At 34.3% G+C, this 21856-nt stretch overlaps 2 protein-coding genes, 1 long non-coding RNA gene, 1 other non-coding gene and 1 pseudogene across 4 annotated transcripts; 1 reads left to right on the forward strand and 4 right to left on the reverse strand.

The window, feature by feature from the left end:
* Window positions 1-374: 374 nt before the first annotated feature.
* On the reverse strand, window positions 375-2215 carry LOC120151031. Its single transcript, XR_005518588.1, has 4 exons — window positions 2057-2215; window positions 1469-1603; window positions 816-1012; window positions 375-529 (listed from the first exon to the last, which is right to left on the reverse strand). It is a non-coding gene; the product is annotated as an uncharacterized LOC120151031 (long non-coding RNA).
* On the reverse strand, window positions 616-733 carry LOC120157157. Its single transcript, XR_005519125.1, has one exon. It is a non-coding gene; the product is annotated as a small nucleolar RNA snoR104 (small nucleolar RNA).
* Window positions 2216-6475: 4260 nt separating the features above from the next.
* Window positions 6476-8390, reverse strand: LOC120148066 (pentatricopeptide repeat-containing protein At1g62680, mitochondrial-like). Its single transcript, XM_039161287.1, has 2 exons — window positions 7403-8390; window positions 6476-7229 (listed from the first exon to the last, which is right to left on the reverse strand). Exons 1-2 carry the CDS (start codon window positions 8340-8342, stop codon window positions 6910-6912), a joined length of 1260 nt encoding a protein of 419 aa, XP_039017218.1. The 5' UTR covers window positions 8343-8390; the 3' UTR covers window positions 6476-6909.
* Window positions 8391-9921: 1531 nt separating this feature from the next.
* On the forward strand, window positions 9922-15312 carry LOC120157059 (anaphase-promoting complex subunit 7-like). Its single transcript, XM_039168344.1, has 18 exons — window positions 9922-10063; window positions 10173-10241; window positions 10339-10389; window positions 10879-11043; window positions 11106-11168; window positions 11328-11443; window positions 11607-11691; window positions 12333-12392; window positions 12630-12675; window positions 12841-12914; window positions 13099-13149; window positions 13269-13469; window positions 13551-13595; window positions 13730-13823; window positions 13982-14127; window positions 14454-14683; window positions 14812-14872; window positions 14955-15312. Exons 1-18 carry the CDS (start codon window positions 9995-9997, stop codon window positions 15039-15041), a joined length of 1713 nt encoding a protein of 570 aa, XP_039024275.1. The 5' UTR covers window positions 9922-9994; the 3' UTR covers window positions 15042-15312.
* Window positions 15313-19774: 4462 nt separating this feature from the next.
* On the reverse strand, window positions 19775-20093 carry LOC120151100 (annotated as a pseudogene).
* Window positions 20094-21856: the final 1763 nt, after the last annotated feature.

Consider the following 21856-nt stretch of genomic DNA (forward strand, 5'->3'; position numbering starts at 1 on the left):
AATGAACTTATGGTGAGACCGTGAGACTCCCAACCTTAAAAGATCATATTTATTTTTGTGCATATATTTAAAATGTTTAATATGGTATTTATACATTGTTAAAATGCTAAATGTGATATTTAAATTATCATTATTATAATATGTAAGTAAATAATGTTAGTAAGTATCAAATCACTTTGATAAAATTTTATAGATACTAAATATAAATATTATCCCAACTTTAAACCTTCCTACAACCTACTTAACCAACTCTATTATTAATTTTTTTGTTTTAATTTTTTTTCTTCGTAATCAAAGGTTAATTACAAGGTAATATATGTTCATAATTTTCTTCAATTCTATTGAAAATACGCATACATATTGCAAATGCAATTATTCTAACCTAAGTCTTACTGTTTACAAGTTAGGAGGTCAAGCTAGTGTAATTTTCAACTGATCAACTGGCTTTACCATATCCTAAATTCCATTCTGAACAACCTCAATACACAATTCATAGTTGCCCCCTTCGATCCATTTCTGATGTACAACCCTGTTTTCAAGAGTCGAATGAGAAGTTTTTTCAGTTGACGATTATGATGGGTGGGGAATGTTCAAATAAATCAATAATTTCATCATTCATGTATCTGGAGATATGAGACTTGAAGAAACTTGCTCAGTTACTACAAGCAGGAAAATACAGAGTTCTATGTAGGAAGATTGTATCAGGTAACATCTCATCACTGTGATGCTCCCCTTCTTCACTTCCATTTTTTCAAGATAGGTCCAAACCGTGACAGTCAAAATTAAACTTTAAGAATATATGAAGAGTTCTTTACCTGAAAAAAGAATGAATATCTGCCATTGTGAGGAATCCTCTACCATTATGATCGAGACAGCAGAAAAAACAAATATGTAAATCCTTCTGGGGTGTCTTTGTTCCTAAGGGCCAGAACAAAGTCAAGAAAACTTTCGAAATCCATCTCTTGATTATTTCCAGCACTAGTTTTGCCACGACGGGCATGCTCATCAAATACTATTGAATGCATGAAAAATCCAAAAATTAATGAGTAGAAAACCCAAAATGAAATCCACACACAATAGCAGAAAGAAAACTACTTTCTAAGCAGAGGAAGAGGATATATGAGAGGTTGGTTTACTAACATTCCAAAGTTTAATTCATTTTGCTTTGAAGGACAGGTGTTTAATTAACAACCAGGCTTAAGGATAAAACATGAGAAAGCGAGGTATACTCCGGAAAAAGAAATGTTGTATCCTACCATTTTTGATCAAACATAAGCAGTTCCCGAAAATCAAGGGCAAGAAACATATCTAGGAGAAGAATCAGAGTGTAATTAGTACATCGTATTTCCCTCATACATTATTTACATAAGCAGTTTCCAAAAATCAAGATAAAGAATGGGAAGCCATCCAGATCATCGGCATTTAGCAAAAGATCAGATTGTTTCTGCCTTTTAAGAGGTGGGGATACCTGATGTTAAAGTCTTTATTTGTTATTCTTTTTCTATTTTTCTCCTGTGATAGCAGTAAAGTTCTTTTAACTTGCAGAATTTGGGTGTAGACAAGCCTGCTCCAAGGGATTTACGTTATTTCTTATTGCCTTTCTCTGCAGGAATTCAAACAACACACAAAGTAACATACAATATAATTTAAACTCAAAATTCATAGCATGTACATCAAACTAAAAGTCAACATATCAAAATATGAAAACACCATCTTGCAAATCCTCATTTCCACTATCAACGTATTTGACATATTAGATTTGGACATTGGCCAACAAATCTTATCTCAAGTACCACATCACCTTATGATATGGCAAGTGGACTTAAATTAACAAGAATATAGATCCAATTAGCAGAGGGTTACAAAACATGCAACGAGGACAACATACCATATAAAGAAATATAAAATTTGAAGGTGCTCAACACATGAACCAAAAACAAAATCAGGGAATTCCGTGCTGAGCAAACTCGTACCACATTCAAAAAGATGACCAACATGACTGACAAAACCACCCTTAAACCCAAAAAAAAATCAGAAACAAACTCATAAAAATTACCTCAATGCTAAGACAATAGAAGTACATCCCCAAGACAGACCACCACCGATGGACCCTACCTGGATGATCACCAATAGAAAACAATTTGCTACTCAGGTTACAATCCAAATCAAATCCATCACAAGCCAGACAATGAAGACTCCAAATATCACCATAGAAACAACAAGAATTCCCTCAGACCATTGAACCTGATCTAGTGCAAATCATCAGTCAAACCTTCCATGAGCATATCATGTTGAAAAGGTTCTTCCCAAAACATCAATCATTTAATGAATTCTCAGAGATGAGAAACCAACAGTTAAGCTTATGGGATATTTCATTGGCATATTTTTAATCTGTGATTTATCTCTTCTTCTTTTTCTGGATATTGTAGAAATCATAGTAATTATCTGTATTTTCATATTATTTTCAATAGGACAGATTACATATTTATATACAAATTATCTCTCTAAAGTAGGAAATACTTAAGAAAGGAAAAATACTAATCCTAGGATGTGATCCCTTAAAATAGGAGATTGTATAAATATATATACAAAATCCCTTAATTAAAGGAATGATATCAAATCATAACAAATCATATCTCTATAATTCCTACACTCCCCCTCAAACTGGAGAATATACATTGGATAATCCCAGCTTGAATAGGAATTTATTGAAAACAGGCTTTGGCAAAGTCTTAGTAAGAATGTCTGCAACTTGTTCTTCTGAAGGAATGTATGAAAGTGTGACTGTCTTTTTGTTAACTTGATCAGCTATAAAATGCCTATCAATCTCAACATGCTTTGTCCGATCATGTTGAACTGGGTTCTTGGCAATTTGAATAACAGATTGATTATCATACAAGACTTCAAAGTGATTCTCTTGATTAGTGCCAAGTTCTTTCAGTAGTTTAAGTAGCCAAATTCCTTCGCATAATCCCAATGCTAGTGCCTGAATTCAGCTTCAACACTACTTCTTGAAACGACAGATTGTTTCTTACTTCTCCAAGTTGTAAGGTTACCCCAAACAAATGTGCAGTAGCCACTAGTGGATCTCCTTTCAGTAAGGTCTCCGGCCCAACTAGAGTCTGTAAAAATTTTAACAGTTCTGTCTTGTGTCTTCTTAAACATTAAGCCGTGTCCTGGAGTTTTCTTCAAGTACTTGAGAATTCTATTTGCTGCTGCCATATGCTCTTCAGTAGGATTAGTCATGTGTTGACTTACCACATTTACGAGAAAGGTTATATCTGGCCTTGTCAAGGATAAATAAATTAGTTTCCCAACTAATCTTTGAAATTTCTCTTTGTCTACTAAGGACTCATCTTCTTTACTAAATTTCAAGTTTGTCTCTATTGGTGTATCAATCGGCTTACAACCAAGAAAATCAGTTTCTTTGAGTAAATCAAGTACATATTTTCTTTGGTTGATTACAAGTCTTTCTTTTGACCTTGCCACCTCTATTCCTAGGAAATACCTTAGCTTTCCCAATTCCTTGGTTTCGAATTCCTCATTTAACAACTTCAAATTGCAAATCTCTTCTTCATCATCTCCGGTAAGAATTATGTCGTACACGTACACAATAAGGATAGCTTTCTTATTTGTAAAAGTTACCTTGATGAAAAGAGTATGATCGACGAGGGACTGCTTGTAACCGTTTTTCATAATGAATTTAGTGAACCTCTCGAACCAAGCTCTGGATGATTGTTTTACTCCGTATAGAGACTTGTTGAGCTTGCACACCTTGTTACTTCCTTCAACAAACTTTAAGCCAGGTGGCAACTTCATATAGACTTCTTTTAGCTTGTCATTAAGAAAAACGTTTTTTACATCAAGTTGGTGTAATTTCCAATCGCAATTTACAACCAAACTTAGGAGTACTCGAACAGTATTCAGCTTCACCGCAGGTGCAAAAGTTTCTGTGAATTCTATCCCATATGTTTGTGTAAAGCCTCTGGCCACTAGTCTAGTTTTGTATCGTTGAATACTACCATTAGAGTTATACTTTACAGCAAAGATCCATTTACAGCCAACAGCCTTTTTTCCTTGAGAAGGTCCTTAACATCCATGTAGCATTTTTCTCTAGTGCACAAATTTCCTCTTCAACAGCCCTTCTCCATTTTGAATCCTTTAGAGCTTCAGCTATGCTTCTGGGAACTTGTTCTTTATCCAAGTTTGCTGTAAATGCTTAAAAAGACGGCATCAATGAATTATAACCAGGAAATTTTTCAATTAGATGTTTGGTGCACTGTCTAACCCCTTTTCTAATAGCAATAGGGAAATCTCTAGAGTAGGGAAAGTGGACTTACTGATTTATTCTTCTATTTCAACAGCTGGACCCAAATCCAATTCTCGGCAAGCATCAAATTGCAAAACAACCTCAGGAATATGTTTTCTTTTCCTTGTATAGACACGAAGTTGTTTGATTGGTGATGTTTGTAGAAGATTTTGAATGGGAATAGGTGTTTTTTCAGGAAGGGCGTTTAAAGTATGTGTGGGTGAAGTAGTGATATGTAATACAAATGAATCAATGGGAGTAGTTACAGGTGACAAATCTATAGGTAAAGACAAAATCGGTGGCAATTCTGAAGGTTGAGAATGAAGAGTAGGAGAAGATACTTGATGTGGCTGAAAATCATTCTATGTCTCTCCCTGAATTTCAGCCCGAGTGAAATAGAGATCCTGCTCATAAAATGTTATATCCATAGTGGTAAAAAATCATTTAGAAGGAGAATGATAGCATTTATAACTCTTCTTAAGTGAATAATACCCAACCAGTACACACTTTAATGATTTAGGATCTAACTTGGACTTATTAGGAGCAATGTTTTGGATGAAAATAGTACAATCAAATATTTTAAGTGGAAGAATGGAGGAGATAGGTTTAAAATGGGGAAAATATTGCAAAAATATAGATTGAGGTGTTTGAAATTGTAAAACCTTATTAGGCATTCGATTGATTAAATATGTGGCAGTTAATAAGGCTTTCCCCCACAAATATTTTAGAACATTAGTGGTAAATAGAAGAGAACGGGTAACTTCAAGGAGGTGTCTATTTTTTCTTTCGGCAATACTGTTTTGTTGTGGGGTGTCAACACAAGAACTAATCTGAACTATGTCATTTTCCCTGAAAAACGCACCCAAAGACTTAGCAAAAAATTCACTGCCATTATTAGATTTAAATAGCTGAATTTTAGACCCAAATTGAGTGAGAACCATGTTATAAAATTGGGTTAAAACACCAACAGTTTCAGATTTATCTTTTAGCAAATAAGTCCAAGTTATCCTACTATGATCATCAATGAAAGTGATAAACCACTTACAATTATCAGCATTCTTCACCCGAGAAGGGCCCCAAATATCACTGTGGATCAAAGCAAAAGGGTGAGAAGGCTTATATGTAGAAGGAGAATAAGTTGATTTAGTATGTTTGACAAGAGAGCAAACTTTGCAAGAAAAAGAATTTGACCTTTTATGAATGAATAGAGCAGGAAAACTTTTGCAAGATAGTGAAAACTAGGATGACCTAAACGATAATGCCATAACATAACATTATCAACTTTTTCTAAAGCGGTGAAAGATTTCGAGATTTCAGTTTTAGTAGAGACAGGAAGAATATAGAGACCATTCTGCAAGCTGACCTTACCAATCATCTTCTTCGAGTTCAGTGCCTGCAAAGTACAATCAATATCATTAAAGATTGCAGAGCAGTGCAAGTCGGTGGAAAATTTACTAACGGAAACGAGATTGCAAGCCAGAATTGGTACGAAGAGGACATTTTTAAGTACAATCTGGTCATTGAGAATAATAGTGTTGTGTCCTTCTATTTTGCACAAAGAACCATCAGTCGTTTTGACAGCTTTACCAAAATTTGGAAAAAAATTACAAAACAAATCCTTATTACCAGTTATATGATCCGTAGCACCAGAATCAAGGATCCAATTAGGGGTCGACTGGGAGGAGAAAAAAACTGTAGCATGAGATTTACCTTCTGGTTCTTTCATGACCAGATTACCTTCTGATTGAGCAGTAGAACTAGAAAAATTTTCTGGATTCGAAGTGATCTCCAGAGTAGGAGAAGAAGTTGTGGACATCGTCTAGGTTGGAAAGAGATCGTGACCTAATCTGATACCATGTAGAAATCAGAGTAATTCTCTGTATTTTCATATTATTTTCAATAGGATAGATTACATATTTATATACAAATTATCTCTCTAAAGTAAGAAACACTTAAGAAAGGAAAAATATTAATCTTAGGATGTGATCCCTTAAAATAAGGGATTGTATAAATATATGTACAAAATCCCTTAATTAAAGGAATGGTATCAAATCATAACAAATCATATCTCTATAATTCCAACAGATATGATACAAAATTCACGAATCTTTCATGTCAAGATTAGATAAGACTTCCTTCCAAACAATCAAATAAACAGTAGCCATTCTTACACGGTGCCAAATTCCTGAATAACAGCAGCTAAATTAAAGGCCCAACATCAGGTTATAATTCAAAGTGGAAAAATTCAAACTTGCAGAATCTATGTAGACAGCCTGCTCCAGGGGATTTAGGTTATTTCTTATGACCCTTCATTGCAGGTATTCAAACATCACATAAAGCAAGGCACAATATAAATTAAACTGAAACATGACTTATCCCAGCAGTATGAACAAAGTGCTTCACATTCACAACCGACTATCTTTACACTCTGGAAACATTCATATTAGCGTCCATCTGCCAAATCGTAAGATGAGATCCACAAATAAGGTGGCAGTCCATAGATCTACAGAAAAACCCTTACTGACCATTTCAGTTAGAAGGTGTGTTGCCTTTGAGGTGTAGTTGTTTTGAAGAAACAGCCGGATCATCACATTATAACATCAGCTATTAGGCAAACCATCATTATCTCCCATGCTCAACAACTGGTATGCTGCATCTGGCAATCCCTCTTTACAGAAACCATTAATTATTATAACATATGTGCAAACATCAGGTTTAAAACCATTGAATGAGAGTTCAAGAAATAATTCCTTTGCAGCTTCGATACGGCCAGCTTTGCACAAGCCGTCAATTAGGATATTATAACAGACAATTTTGAGTTCCAACCCACTGTTCTGCATTCCTCCAAAAAATTTCAAAGCCTCTTCAAGTCTATCATTTTTGAAGCAACCATCTAGCAGAATCGAATGAGTCACTAGGTCTGGAAATGGTCCAAAAGTCATTCTCCAAATTTCACATGCCATAGAAACTCTCCCTAATTGATACATGCCTTGCATAATCTCCAAATTTCACATGCCATAGAAACTCTCCCTAATTGATACATGCCTTGCATAAGAGCGCTGCATGTGACAATATTAGGCTCAATGCCTCAATTTATCATTGTGTGAACAATAACTTTAGCTTTATAAATCGATCCCTCCTTGCAATGGCCATCCACTAGTATAGCATATGTTAGAACATTAGGCTCAATACCTTGCTTTCCCATTGTGTCAAAGACATCTTCAGCTTTGGAAACCATCCCCTTCTTGCAAAGTGCATCAATCAATATGCTATACAAGACAACATCAAGCTTAATGCCTTGCTTTCTCATTGTGTCAACGATATATTCAGCTTTGGAAACCATCCCCTTCTTACACATAGCATGAATTAAGCAGCTGTAAGTAACAGTATTTGGTCTAATATCCTTAACCTCCATTTCAAAGAAGAAATTGAGAGCCTCCTCTAGCAAGCCATTCTTACAAAGAAGGTCAATGACAGTGTTATATGCTACAATATTAGGTTCTAAACCTCTTTCAAGCATTTTATAAAGCAAACACACAGCTTGAGAAATCTTTATTTGCTTACAAAGTCCTTTAATCAAAGTGTTAAAAGTCACAACATCAGGTTCAAAACCTAACTTGAACATTTTCCCCAAAACAGAAAACCCGAAATCAATTTTACCTAATTGACAAAAGCAATTAATGAAGACGTTGAAAGAATAAACATCAGGGGGAACTCCTAATAATTCCACCAAGCGATACAGAGAAACAACTGTGGCATACCGTTTCATTCTAACAACGGCTCCTAATAATTTGTTGAATTCAACAATGGAAGGCTTTGGATACTTGTGAATCGCCTTATGAAACAAAGTGAAAGCTTTGTCAACATTATCGAAGTAGTCATACCTTTGTAGCTTTTTCTTTACAAACATGGAATTCTTGCTTGAAGCTTCAATGAGGGTAGTAATGGTTTTGAAATAACGTGAAAAGCAAGGGTGGGAAATAGAAAGATTAAGCAATGAAGGAAGAAGAAATAAAGAAAAAAGCTTACCCATATCTTGAAGTTAAGCAGAATATTGGCTTGCTCTGTTCTTAGACTCTGCTCTGTGTTTAGGGTTTTTCTTTGTAGCGGTAGACCGATAAGTTGTTTTAACCGGGAAGAAATATGGGCATTTTTACTTTTCATCCTTTTAATTTTTGTTTCTGACACTTTGGGCTACAAACGATTTTTGAAATGTCCAATACAGTCCCTTTTATTTCTAATTATTGACTTCTTCACCCAATAAACGAACGCTTAATTATAAACTAAACGGAAATGCCTAAAAATTGAGCTTAAAGAAATCAGATTATCCAAACTAAATCCTTCCCTTTTAACTTGGAGTCGCTCACCTTGGTCTTCTAGAATTTTAACAGGTTTAGATTTCTGAAGAATCAGATATTATATATTTATATATATATATTTAAAAAATTTATTCTTTTTGTATTCGAACATGCAATAGATAATAATATTTTATTTAAATTCAAATGGAAATAGTATGATAGGCTAAATTATTGAGATAATGCAGATATCTTACAGATAAATAATAGATACAAATATTTTAAAAAAATATGAATTCTTTTGGGAAATCAGTACACCTAACATAAATTTCCAATGTCTTCTTTTTAAGAAGTTTCTTTAAAAGTTCGTTCTCATGAATAGATTTTCAGTGAGAACTTTAAAACGAGAAAATAGACAGAAAGGTTCACACCCATAAATACATGTAACTTTCAATAACATATGAATACACCTAATTAAATATTATTATGGGCGTAAATGAGTTTGAATGAATAAAGGCGTGTTTATGTTTGTTTGTTTATTTTTTTTAAATATATTTTTGTTTCATCCGAGTTCATTTATTTAATTTTGAATGAGTTCATGTTCGTTTATTTATTGTTCACGAACATGTTCGTTTAGTGTACATTTTAATGTTCGTTTAATGTTCCTTTATATGTTCAATTTTTAATTTTTACATTTTTGTTTTTCAGCCACTAGTGGTTAAAACTCCTTAAAATTTAGTTTAAACTTAAAAATTCACAATGTGTTCAATTAGTTCCCAGCTCCACCAATATTTAAAATGTAAAAAGAATGAAAATGAGAACTATGTAAATGAGCTTCTAAATGAGATGTTCACGAATATAAATGAACGAGTCAATAAACGAACTTATAAACGAGATTGTTCATGAACATAAACGAACCAAACACACCCTTTGTTCGTTTTCGTTCGTTTATTAAATAAACATCAAATGATTGTTCATACTAATTTATTTAGCATAACAAACGATCAAACTTTTAGTTAACACCAGTTTTTTTTTTAATGAAGTGATAGAAAAAAAATAATTAACTTAACATTTTAATAAAGATAAAATAATTGAAATCAACTTAACAATTCGAATAAAAATTTCGAAGATCAAAAGAGATATAATACAAGTTTAAAGGTCAAAATGAGAACATTTGTAAAGTTGGAGAGTGGAAAAGGTTAAACCGCCTTTATCATTTCAGGGGCAAAAGCGGGGTTTACAAATTCAAAAGACCGCGGGGGCTTGTTTCGGGCTAAATTTCAATTTAATACCTGAAAGATTTCATTTTGACATTTCAAAAAGAAAAAGAGAAGAAAACTCCCCAAACAGCAAAAACAAGAAGCCTTACTGCGTGTGCTGCTCTCAAAAAATGGACCTTCCAAAGGACCAAATCACTGCTCTTCTTGATAATGCTCTCTTTAATTCTGCTCAGCTTCTCGTAATCTTTTGTTTTTAATTTGTTAATTGTTTATGATTATAATTAACCTAACTTAAATTTTCTCGCATTGATTTTTGTTATTATTATTATTTTTGTTTGGTTGCGATAGGGTTCTTTTCTTGTTTCATCATCTACCGTCAATGCTGAAACTAGTCCACATCTCAAGGCTGAAAATCTGGTCGCGATTTTATTCTTATTTTTGCTTTTTTTTAAAACGGATTTCCAAATGTTATCTGGATTCTTTTCATAATATTTTTTTATGTTTATTTCTGCAGATACTTCTTGGCGAAGCTTTGTTTCGAGAGAGAGAGTACCGTAGGGCAATCGTAAGTTTATATTTTTGGGACAACTTTTTTCTTGTGATTTATAGCAAAAAAAAAAGGAACATAAATGGCACTCTTTTTGAGTATTGAGTACTTAATTTGTTAATTGTATTGTTAGAATTTCATAATTTCTTCTCCATAGTTGAAAAAATAGTATGAAATATAAATGTTCTGCTGGGTTTTTACAGATTAATTTTTAAGTTTTTAATAGTTTCATTTAATTTATCCTGATATCTATGCTATTGATTACACTTTTTCCTTTCTAAAATGGAATTTTGAGCTTTGTATATAGTTTTCTAATGGAAGAGTATTGGATTTCTCAAGTTCCATTTAGTTATCCTGTAAAGTTTATTGAAACTGTTATGCGATTTTTATTTTAAATGGATTTTATTTAGAGAATGTGATTTATGGGATGAAATGATTTGATTTTGGGAGCCTAATAGATTAGGGAAAATTAACTTGCTTTATTGCTTTTTTCCTATATGCTGTCAGCATACATACAAGCAATCCTTGCAGTATTACAAGATTATTCCCAAGCAAAATTCAACATCTTCTAGAAGTTCATTGACTGCCTCAAACAGGTCTTCATCTCCAAATTCTTTTAACATTTCAGCAATAAATGAAATGAGGTATTTTCTCCTTCCAATCAACTTTGAGGTCTTCTCTTTTTCTTGCAAGCTGAAATGCTTATTGGAGATTTGTTTGGTTCAACATGACAGGTGAAGTTCAAAATTGCCTCTTGTCATTTTGCTCTAAGTGAAACCGAAGTGGCCCTTGTCGAGGTTTTATTTATTTATAATTTACTTCATCTCCCTGTTTGATTATTTTTGTTAACTTGTTTTGGTGATTGTAATTTGAGTTATAAATATTTGTTATTTAACATTGATATGGAATCTATTTTTTTGTGGACGCTTCTTTTTTTCATTACTTTGAACTTGCAGATGGAGGGAATTCCTAGCAAAGCAAGAAATTTGCAGATGAGCTTATTAATGGCAAAGCTTTATCGGAATACTAAACGTACCCGTGGTGCAGTTACTTGTTACAGGGAATGTTTAAGGTCTGTTCCATTTGTCATTCCTATTTTCTTGATGCTTTCTTTACACTTTGTGGATGCTGTGTGTAACAGTTATTGCTTTTCTCTATTTTTTTTACTGTTAATTCATTAAAATTTGTTGTGCTAACTTTCTGATAGCTTTTGTCTTTTGGTTTATTCTTTGCAGGCAATGCCCTTACGTCATTGAGGCCATCATAGCCTTGGCTGAATTAGGGGCCAGTGCCAAGGACATAATTTCATTGTTTCCTCAGGTTTGTCAGATTTAAGTTCTATGCCTTCCTTGTCCTTATTTTTGGTCTGCTAAACAAGCATGAAAGATGTGTTTTTTCTTTGATGTTGGATGCCTTTGAATTCGCTTAAAACTCTTATTGTGAGATGGTATTCAATTTTCATTCTACTCCATCTAGACATGTTCAAAAGTTTAAAATGGGGCAGTATTTTTATGGATTTGTCATTCTCATGCAAGCTGTTGTTAGTCTTACTTGTAAACTTCAAGTTTTTCACATTTGATATATTGGTCAAGTTGCATGGATAGTCATTGAGTCAATTCTTTTCTCATTTATAAAGAAAGGTTAAGATATATTTGTAGTGCAGTCTAGTTTGTTGCCCCCTTTATCCCAATTAAATGTCATAGTTTACCTTTTTGACCATCGAAAGTCAATGTAACAACTTTACTGGGATGGAGGACGTATTCAACTTTGAGAGCTGCAAGGTTTAGTGCACTAAACAACTTGGACAGAAGGTTTCCTTTTGTCTTGAATCCTTTTTATATCCCTTTGGTTATAAGCTTCAATTTGTTTACTATAGCATTCTTTTTTGGTATGGTTTCTTTTCTGGGATGATATATATCTTTGTTATCTGACATGGTCGTTTTCCATTTGTATTAATCCAGACTCCCAATCGAGGTGGAAGGGCTCATTTTGATCATAGTGACTCAAGCCGTTGGCTGCAAGTAAGAACAAATGAAATGGAGGACACTCTTCCCCATAATGATCTACTGATCATCTTTATGATTCTTGATGAATAATATAAACATTTTGGGAACTTTGATCATGGGCTTCCTAGAAAATAATTATCCACTCAGTTCATTCGCTGTTATCTCTTTCTTTATTGTTTTTGTTTCATTGCTTAAGTCAGTGCTAATTTCTACTTTGATAGCCATTCTTAGTAAATTGTTGAATTTGTGCAGCGGTATGTTGAGGCACAATGTTGCATTGCTTCAAATGATTACAAAGGTAAGTTAATTTTCTTTTTAAATTTTAAAGTTTCATAATTCAAATCATAATCTCTTTATAGGTGTTCCTTTGCTGAAGATTTTTATTGTAATATATCTTGTTAACTTATCTGCTTTATCAATATCTTTCAACAAAGATTCTTGTTTCCATTAAATCTTTTTGCAGGTGGTTTGGAACACTTTGCAGAACTTTTGCAACGGTTCCCTAATAACACTCACATATTACTTGAAACGGCAAAGGTCTGTGGTGGTTGCATTCTGACGAATGTAACTTGCTTTTTTGCTCCTTTGTCTGCTTAGTAGGAAAGAAAACTAATGAGATGACTTTAGAGTATATATGAATCTTAAAATCTTGTGAGTCGTAGGTTGTTTGAAGCATATAGACCATTCGATTTTTAATTATCTTACTTGTTTGTATGCGCAGGTTGAAGCCATCATTGGAAAAACTGATGAGGCAATAATGAATTTTGAGAAGGTGTTTATAGTATTGAGAACTTGTTATATCCATGAATTATTGCTAATTCTTTTTCTGCCAATGCATACTTACACTTCTATCATGAATCTTAACAAATTCCAAGTTTGTTGTCCTTGCAGGTTCGCTCAATTGATCCTTACATTGTGACTTACATGGATGAGTATGCCATGCTTCTAAAGCTGAAGTCTGATTATTCAAAGTTAAACAAGTTAGTGCATGATTTGCTGAGCATTGATCTTACAAGACCGGAAGTTTTCGTGGCTTTATCGGTTTTGTGGCAAAAGAAAGATGAGAGAAATGCTCTATCTTATGCTGAAAAGGTTAGCTTGTTTTTCTTCTGTAGTCTGTAACCTTCCATTAAGTATTTATATATGACATTTCCATTCACTCTTTACAACCAGAGCATCAAAATTGATGATAGGCACATTCCCGGCTACATAATGAAGGTATTGAAATATTTTCCATCCAACTGAATGGGTGATTAACTATTATCCTCGTTATAGCTTTTCCACTGGTTTTCTTTTTCCGGGAAAATATAATTCATTTTTGTCATTTGCTACAATTTTCTGAATGCTGTTAGGGAAACTTGCTCTTGTCATTGAAGAGGCCAGAAGCTGCTGTAATGGCCTTCAGGGGAGCTCAAGAATTGAGAGCTGATCTCCGTTCTTATCAAGGTTTGAGTTTTATGGAGAAAAAAGAATGTGCAAATTCACTATTCAGCTGCATAAGCTTCATCTTTCACTGTTCTAATTTTTTATGTAGTTATATAGTAAGAAAGAATGAATCTCGAGTTTATGGGGCATTGCAAACCTTTTGACTTTTATAATTTCAGGTTTAGTTCAGTCCTATCTGGCATTTTCTAAAGTCAAGGAGGCCCTCTATGCTGCTAGAGAGGCGATGAAGGCCATGCCTCAGTCTGCAAAGGCTCTGAAATTAGTTGGTGATGTTCATGCCAGCAATTCCGGTGGTAGGGAGAAGGTAGGACTGAGCCAAAAAGTTGCAAAAACAGATTTGAACCGTACTGTTTAGTTTGGTTTTATTAAACTCGGTCAATTCGTGCTTAAATATATTCGGTTTTTAGTTCACAAGTTAAAAATCACAATTATTCAAATTGAATTCTATCTTTTATTTAATTTAGAAATAGTTTTTTGGTTTTTTATATTATATAATAAATATTAATATTCAAAATTGATGAAAATAACTTAAAAATTTGATTAACTAAACCGATCTGAACCAGTAGAATTCGGCTCGGTATTTTGAAAGTCAGTTTTGACAAGTTTTACTTTAATCCAATCTTGTTACAGGCAAAAAAATTCTATGAATCAGCCCTTAGGCTTGAACCTGGTTACCTTGGAGCTGCATTAGCTTTAGCCGAGCTCCATGTTCTTGAGGGCCGGAATGGAGATGCTGTATCTCTTCTCGAGCGTTGTCTCAAAGATTGGGTTGATGACTCTCTTCATGTCAAATTGGCTCAAGTATTTGCTGATACAAATATGTTTCCAGACTCTTTGTCACATTATCAATCTGCATTGAGGTCAGTTTATATTCTCGGATTTTCGTTTTGAATGATCATTAAAGAAGCTTTTTGTGTCGAAATACCGTGACTGAGAAGACCGGTATTCCCTCTTCAATGGATCCGATTAATGTATTTCCATTTTCCAGAATAAATCCTCAGAATGAAGCTGCAAAAAAGGGTCTAGAACGCCTGGAAAAACAGATGAAGGTCCGTCTTGTTCTTCTGCTTTCCAATGTTCTCTTTCCTTTGATCTTCTATATGCAAAACACTAACTAGTGATTTCTTGTAGGGGGTGGATCCCGATGCACCTGAAGAAGAGGAAGAAAATGAGGTTGAAGATGCAGATGCAGAACAAGAAGAGACCGAGCTTTTATAGAATTTGTAACCAATGTCTTCAATGGTTATCAAACCACTTGAGCATTATCGATATTTTCGAGAATAAAACCCGATGATGAACCAAGGTGAGGCTCCCGGCTCCATACTCTGCACCAGCAAATTTAGAATGAGGATACTGGATACCAGAAATCAACGTGCGGTTGAAATTTGAACAGAAGTTTGAAATCATTGTTCGGTAGTTGGCTTGTATATTGAATCAAATTCATTGTTACGATAAGAGTTCCTATAATTTTGCTTCCCTCGTTAATTGATATGATTGAATTTGAATTGTTAATAGGAGCAAGTGATTACATGCTTAGTTCAGTGGAAAAAGGCTCGGTTCCAGGTGGATTCAACTATTTATCGTATGGAGGATCATGTACCGGATCATGTTCTTCCGCGTTACGAAATTGCTTAGGTAGTCAGACGTTTTTGGAAATAATATTTTGATCCAAAATTGTCGACTCTGACAATGATTTCCTACCAGAACGGTGTTTGATTATAGAGGCTAAATTTTGTTTAACAGCAGAATCATTGGAACATTGGGAAGAACCGTTAATCATATGGTTGGCTGGCCATGCTGATGATGAATGCTTCGCAAACTGCATTTGTGCTGCAGATTTACTGAGTAGATCATCGTCCAGTGGAGGATTCATTCTTCTCAATGATCAGTACTTCAACCTGATTTGATGGATCCTTTTTAATCCACCAAATGCGACAAGAAAATCCTTATCCGTGTTCTGCACGAGTACTAGGCTAAATCCCTGCAAGAACATCCATCTTATGACCACTTGGTCTTTGAGAATCATGCAGTATGAGGGTATTAAAATTATGTTCACCTTGTTAGTGGTGATTGACGACGGAAGTACCGCAATGGCCGGGGACCACTCGGACTTTAGCACTTCATAGACAAAAGTCTGTTTCCTGCAAACATTTCAGCATCAAATACTTAAATAAATCTGAAGTTTTACTCGCCGTTTCGAAGTCAAGCGAGTACAAGTCATTCAATGCTCCACCAAAGACGAAAAGAGTTTTATCCTCGTATGGATCTGCTACATGATTGGGTCTTGGCGATGGTCTTGTTCCCCGATACAGTTCCGCAGAACGATTCATTTATCAGAAGCTTCTTGCATAAGAAATTAGTCTTGTGCTGCACTGCTATATATGTTACTTTCGACTCAGGTGTGGGCGTCGGACCGGGCACATTAAACTTCTTTTCAAGACTTTGCATTTGAAAAGTCATCGGAAGATCACATTCCCACACCCTTATCATTGAAAACAGGTACTTCAAGAAAAACAAAAATGTTGGAGACCATAAATGCGTAAGTAAGCCAGATTTCTCTCAGTAAAGTGACATAAAGTGAAGCAAAAGGCTTCTTCTAGTTTGTATGATATACGAGGAAAGCATTTCATCTACTTACCTTTCTATTTATATTTTCTGGTGGTAGGGCCTTCTATACCAACTTAAGTTTATTGTTTCTATTTAAAAAAAAAAGTTTATTGCTTCTGCTCTTGATTTTAGTGTGATAGCATGGTCATGTTTTCTTTTCATGGGCATTCCTTTTGGTTCTTCAAAAAGCATGGGATAATTTAGCATCACCCTTTGTATATTCTTAGGTATCACTGCTTTACACACTTTGCCACTTAACATGTAAAATTTCTCCCAATAGCTCATGATCCTTTTCCATTATCTTCTAGATTCTATTACCTGATATGAACTTCAATATAGGTAAATTTTATCCCTTTTAAGGTCATCTCTTGACCTCGTTAAAACTTAGGGTCATACCATTGAAATCCATTACCAATGGATTATATTTTTTTCATCCACTTCACTCCTAAGAAATATCACCACCTCCCATGGGTAAACATACACAAATTAGAAACCTTACATAGCCCACTTAGTTTGTTTACTCTCTGTCATACTGTAAAGCTTCTCTCATTGGTCTGTGATGGTTAAAGGAGTAGTATGTTCCAATTCTACAGTGATAAAATTATGAGTACCAACACTGTCAATCAGGATAGTCAAGGGGTTTCCTTTTAATAGAACCTTTTCCTTACTAAACCCAATATTGCATGTCAAAGAAATCTCCAACCCTCATTCAGCAGGTAATGTTTAATCTTTTTTCACATTGTTCCTCTTCTGCTTCTTCAACTTCTTCTTTTTCTTATATTTTCTCCATGGCATTTAATTGTTTATGCTTGCATATATTCCATCAAATTCTGCCTACTTTGGGGTGAATTACGACTCCCTTTCAGGATTGTAGCAGGAGCCTTGAAGGAAAGGTTTTGACATATTGTCATAGTGGTTCTAGGTTGATGTCTGAAGCTTTTGTTTTCCATTTACCAATTTAATTCATAGAGTTTGGCAAGCCTATAAACAACAGTCAAGGATTGTGGTTCATGCACCTTGACCTTATGCTTAATTTCTTCTTTCAGACCACTCGTAAAGTTGGAAACAAAATAACCCTCTTCGAAGTAAAGATTATATTGTAACATATAGTGTACGTTTGGTTCATAGAATGTAGCATTACTTCTGGGAATAGGATTCGGAATGTAACATTACCTGACACATTAATGGGAATGTTGCATTGTTGTGCTTGGTTTGTATAGCAAGAATATAAGATTACAGTATTTGGTTAAAGGAATAAAATATTACTGGAATATATATTTTGTCAAATTGTCCTTGTTATATATTTGTTTTTAACAAGTTGAATTCTAAATATTCAAATGAAAATATTTGTATAAAAGATCATAAAAAATATATAATTTTATTATTTTTAATTTATATATTTTCTTTATAAAAATTTAAATTTATAAATTTTAAAAGATAATTGGGTTTAATGAAAGGATTTAATTTTATTTTAATCCCTGAGTTTCATATAAAATTCTAATTGTTGGATTTTTTTGTAAGTTTAAAACAGTTTAAGGATAAATATGTAATTTACCCTTCATAGAAAATATTTTTTATTCAACGATAGGAGAAGGATATTTTCGAAAAAAAATTGTTTTAAGGACATTTTAGTCCACAACCATGAGAAATGACAAATACCTAGGTAATTGGGGGAATGCCATTCTCAATAAAACACCCCAAAATGTCACTGTTGGAAATGACTTATTATCTCGTATTGAGAATTTTTGCAATCCAAACATGGGTATTACAATCTGGAAAAAGTTTTACCCCAGGTAATCTTTTTTCCCCATCCGAACGCACCATAAGATTTAAGTTCGTTAAACTCTCATGATACTCATCTACCGAACTCTTTTGCACTAATTTGTTAAACTCTTCAATGATGTATGTGCAATTATTGTCACAGAAGTCATGGCAAAGGACTATAAACAAGCCAAGTCGAGTTTGAGTATTGCTGAGTTTGACTCGATTAGAAAACTCACGAGTTTAAAATTAAAATTAAAGTTCGAATCGACTCGAAAGCTTGTGAATTTAAAATTTTCAAGCTCAACTCGAGCTCGAAAAGCTTGAACTCAAAACATTCTCAAACTTAGCTCAATTGAAGTTCAAACTTGAGCTCGAACTTCAACCTTAAGTACATGAAAGCCGTATATTATATTTTTTTAAATAACATATAAATGTCAATATTATTAATAATTTAATTTAAAATTTTAATATATTTTTTTAGTTGCCCACTTTGACTCTTTAAGAACTCTAGCCGAGTTCATTTGATTCGACTGTTGATCAAACTTTGATCAAGTTGATCTCGAATAACTCACAATCTATCTCATCTTATTTAGTCCTAATGGTAACTATTTGCAGCAAACTTGCGCCAATGAACCTTATGTTTTTACTCAGTATAACCATCAAATCATGTCTCAACCCTTCCTGCTAAATAAATTTAGGCTAATTCCATCTTATGATTTTCAAGAATATAAAAAACGAAAAAGTACTTACGACCCTTTCTCACCCATCCCTTGCGATTTTGTCCATCCAAGTATATGATTCTGAGCATTTATATAGGTTCATTTGCCATAATGTTCTCACTAGTGCAACAAAGTTGTTTTCTATCTTAACCCTTTTGAGAATTTTGTGGTAATTGATGATCGATTTTAGGTCTAAAGGCTAATAAAATAGGTTCATCAGGATTAAAGGAATATTTTTCAGGGACATTAATTTAAAATCTAAGAATTAAATAATCAAGGTTTAATTTCAAAATTTATAAACATTTATGAAATATTTAAAAAAGGATGGAAGATAAATTTGTTCTATTTTAAAATTGACAAGAACCTAAGAAGTATTTGAATAGAAAAATGAAGGGCTAATATTTTTACTAATTTTAAATTTGATGGAGACTTAAAAGGTATTTAAATATAAAAAAATATTTAGTTGATCAAGTTTTAAATTAAAAATATTGATGTAATTAAAACCAAAAAATTGTGAGAAGGCTACCTATCCATAACTTAATTCTGATAACGAAAACATAAATTATAAAACGTACATGAACAGACAAATCAGTTCTACCTCTTTCCTATTAGCCAAGGTTCCTTTTTCTTGTTCAAAAACAAGTTTTTGTGTTGTGCAAATGCAATAGTTTGATATAAAAGATAATGTTGTTTTTAAATTCATTTCTGAAATTATTAAATCTCAACAAATTGAGATGAGTTTTTGGTTTATTTTAAATAAAAAAAGAAAATAATATAATGTATTAGTGTAATTCCAAACTTTTATTACTCAAAAACCATAATTTGTACTTCACTAGAGAAGCTTACGTGACAGTTTATATATTAAACCCTAAGGGCTCCTACTAGTTTAAGCATTGGGATTAAGGATCGATTAAGATGAAGACTCGTGATCTGGTTGGCTCCACCAACAAGTTCACCGTCAATGGAGACTGCCGGAACAGAAGGATTGCGACCAAGTCTCGAGAGAGCTTGCTCGACTTCGTGTCCTCTAGGGATCTCATACTCCGAAGTTGTAGAAAAGGGTTTTGATGGTGTGGGACATGCAACACGAACTATTGGTGAAGATCACCACCGGCTTCTCGGATGCCAACTTTGTCACTCTCTCCATGTGATAATGTGGAAATCGGATGCCGCTAGGGTTTTCCAAGTGAAAGGGTTACTATTATAGTACTTGAGGTTGTTTGTTGAGATTGTGAGGTGCTTTGATTGTGCTCACTAGGCATTGGTATATATATAGGCAAGGATGAACCGAGTGGGGCGAGAGGAGAACAATCACTCTTGAGAATTTTAAATCATCATATATTTTATATTTTTTATTGATAATATATTTTCGTTTCATATAATTTTATAAGTTTATCTCTCCTAAAATTTTATAAGTTCGTCTCTATATATGTTGAATAAACTTAAATGTAATCCTTAATGTTTTTCTTTAAATTTAGAAGTTAATGGGAAAATAAAAGGTCTATGAGTTTTAGTAGGTGAAAGGCCAAGCGGTGATATAGGAGTTAATTGTCTTTTATGAGTTTTAATAGAATTTATTTTTTGTTTTTGGAAGAGTAGTACCTAGTGCCTATATAAAGGACCTTGTTGATTTCATTTATATACAACAAAAAGAAATACAAAATCACTTGAAAATAGTATAGTAGTTGTGGGTTAATTTGTTTTCTATTTTCTCAAATTGACATCAGAGTCAATGGCAAATGTGACGGGTCAAATGTCGCTACCACGACTAACGAAGGCGAACTACGAGAACTGGAGCATTCAAATGAAAGCTCTTCTCGGATCTCAAGATGCATGGGAGGTGGTCGAAGAAGGTTTCGCAGAACCAACAACAACCACGGGATATACGGCGGCTCAAACCAAGGCGTTGAAAGAGGCGCGATTGAAGGATAAGGCGGCACTATACATGTTATTCCGAGCCGTTGACGAGTCGGGCTTTTGAGAAGATTGCTGGTGCAGCTACTTCAAAAGAAGCGTGGGACATTTTAGGAAAAGTGTTCAAAGGAGCCGACCGAGTCAAGCAAGTGCGTCTCCAAACTCTTCGTGGCGAGTTGGAAAGCATAAAGATGAAGGAGTTGGAAAGTGTATCCGACTACATCACACGTGTACAAACCGTGGTGAACCAACTCAATCGTAATGGCGAAGCGTTAACCGAGGCACGAGTTGTGGAGAAGATTTTGAGATCATTAACCGACAATTTTGAGAATGTTGTGTGTGCAATAGAAGAGTCAAAAGACCTTGTGACACTCACAGTCAACGAGCTTACTGGTTCACTCGAGGCACACGAACAACGTAAAAAGAAAAAAAAGGAGGAGACACTTGAGCAAGCACTTCAAACCAAGGCGTTAATCAAAGACGAAAAGGTATTTTTTCTCAAAATTTTCGAGGTAAAGGTCGTGGCCGTGGAGGTCGTGGATATGGTCGCGGTGGTCAAGGCGACAGTCATGAAGGGTACTATAAGGAGAATGGACAGTCAAGCCAACCAAATTGGCGTGGAGAGGACGCGGACGAGGAAGAGGCGGCCGATCAAATTATTCCAATATCGAGTGCTACAAGTGTTACAAGTATGGTCACTACGCGAAGGATTGCAACTCTGACAAATGTTATAACTGTGGTAAAGTGGGGCATTTTGCAAAAGATTGTCGAGCCGATAAAAAGGTGGAAGAAACAATCAACCTAGCCTTGGAAGATGAAGCGAATGATGCTTTCTCTTGATGGCTCAAAATGAATTCAACATCAACAATGACACTCTGTGGTACCTCGACTCGGGCGCAAGCAACCATATGTGGGTCACAAGTACCTATTCAAAGAGATGAAAAAGATTGAAGATGGTCATGTGTCTTTTGGAGATGCATCAAAAGTGGAGGTCAAAGGCCGAGGTACGATTTGTTACTTACAAAGGAT

This window comes from Hibiscus syriacus, unplaced genomic scaffold (genome assembly GCF_006381635.1).
Source record: "Hibiscus syriacus cultivar Baekdansim isolate YM2019G1 unplaced genomic scaffold, ASM638163v2 tig00000218_pilon, whole genome shotgun sequence".
Classification (NCBI taxonomy): domain Eukaryota; kingdom Viridiplantae; phylum Streptophyta; class Magnoliopsida; order Malvales; family Malvaceae; genus Hibiscus; species Hibiscus syriacus.

Coding starts and splice junctions, on each gene's coding strand:
- LOC120148066 (XM_039161287.1), bottom strand. CDS start 8,342: ATGGGTAAGCTTTTTTCTTTATTTCTTCTTCCTTCATTGCTTAATCTT. Junction 7,230..7,402: donor TATTGTTCACACAATGATAA/ATTGAGGCATTG, acceptor GACCATTTCCAG/ACCTAGTGACTCATTCGATT.
- LOC120157059 (XM_039168344.1), top strand. CDS start 9,995: ATGGACCTTCCAAAGGACCAAATCACTGCTCTTCTTGATAATGCTCTC. Junction 11,692..12,332: donor TAATTTCATTGTTTCCTCAG/GTTTGTCAGATT, acceptor GTATTAATCCAG/ACTCCCAATCGAGGTGGAAG. Junction 14,873..14,954: donor GCCTGGAAAAACAGATGAAG/GTCCGTCTTGTT, acceptor GATTTCTTGTAG/GGGGTGGATCCCGATGCACC.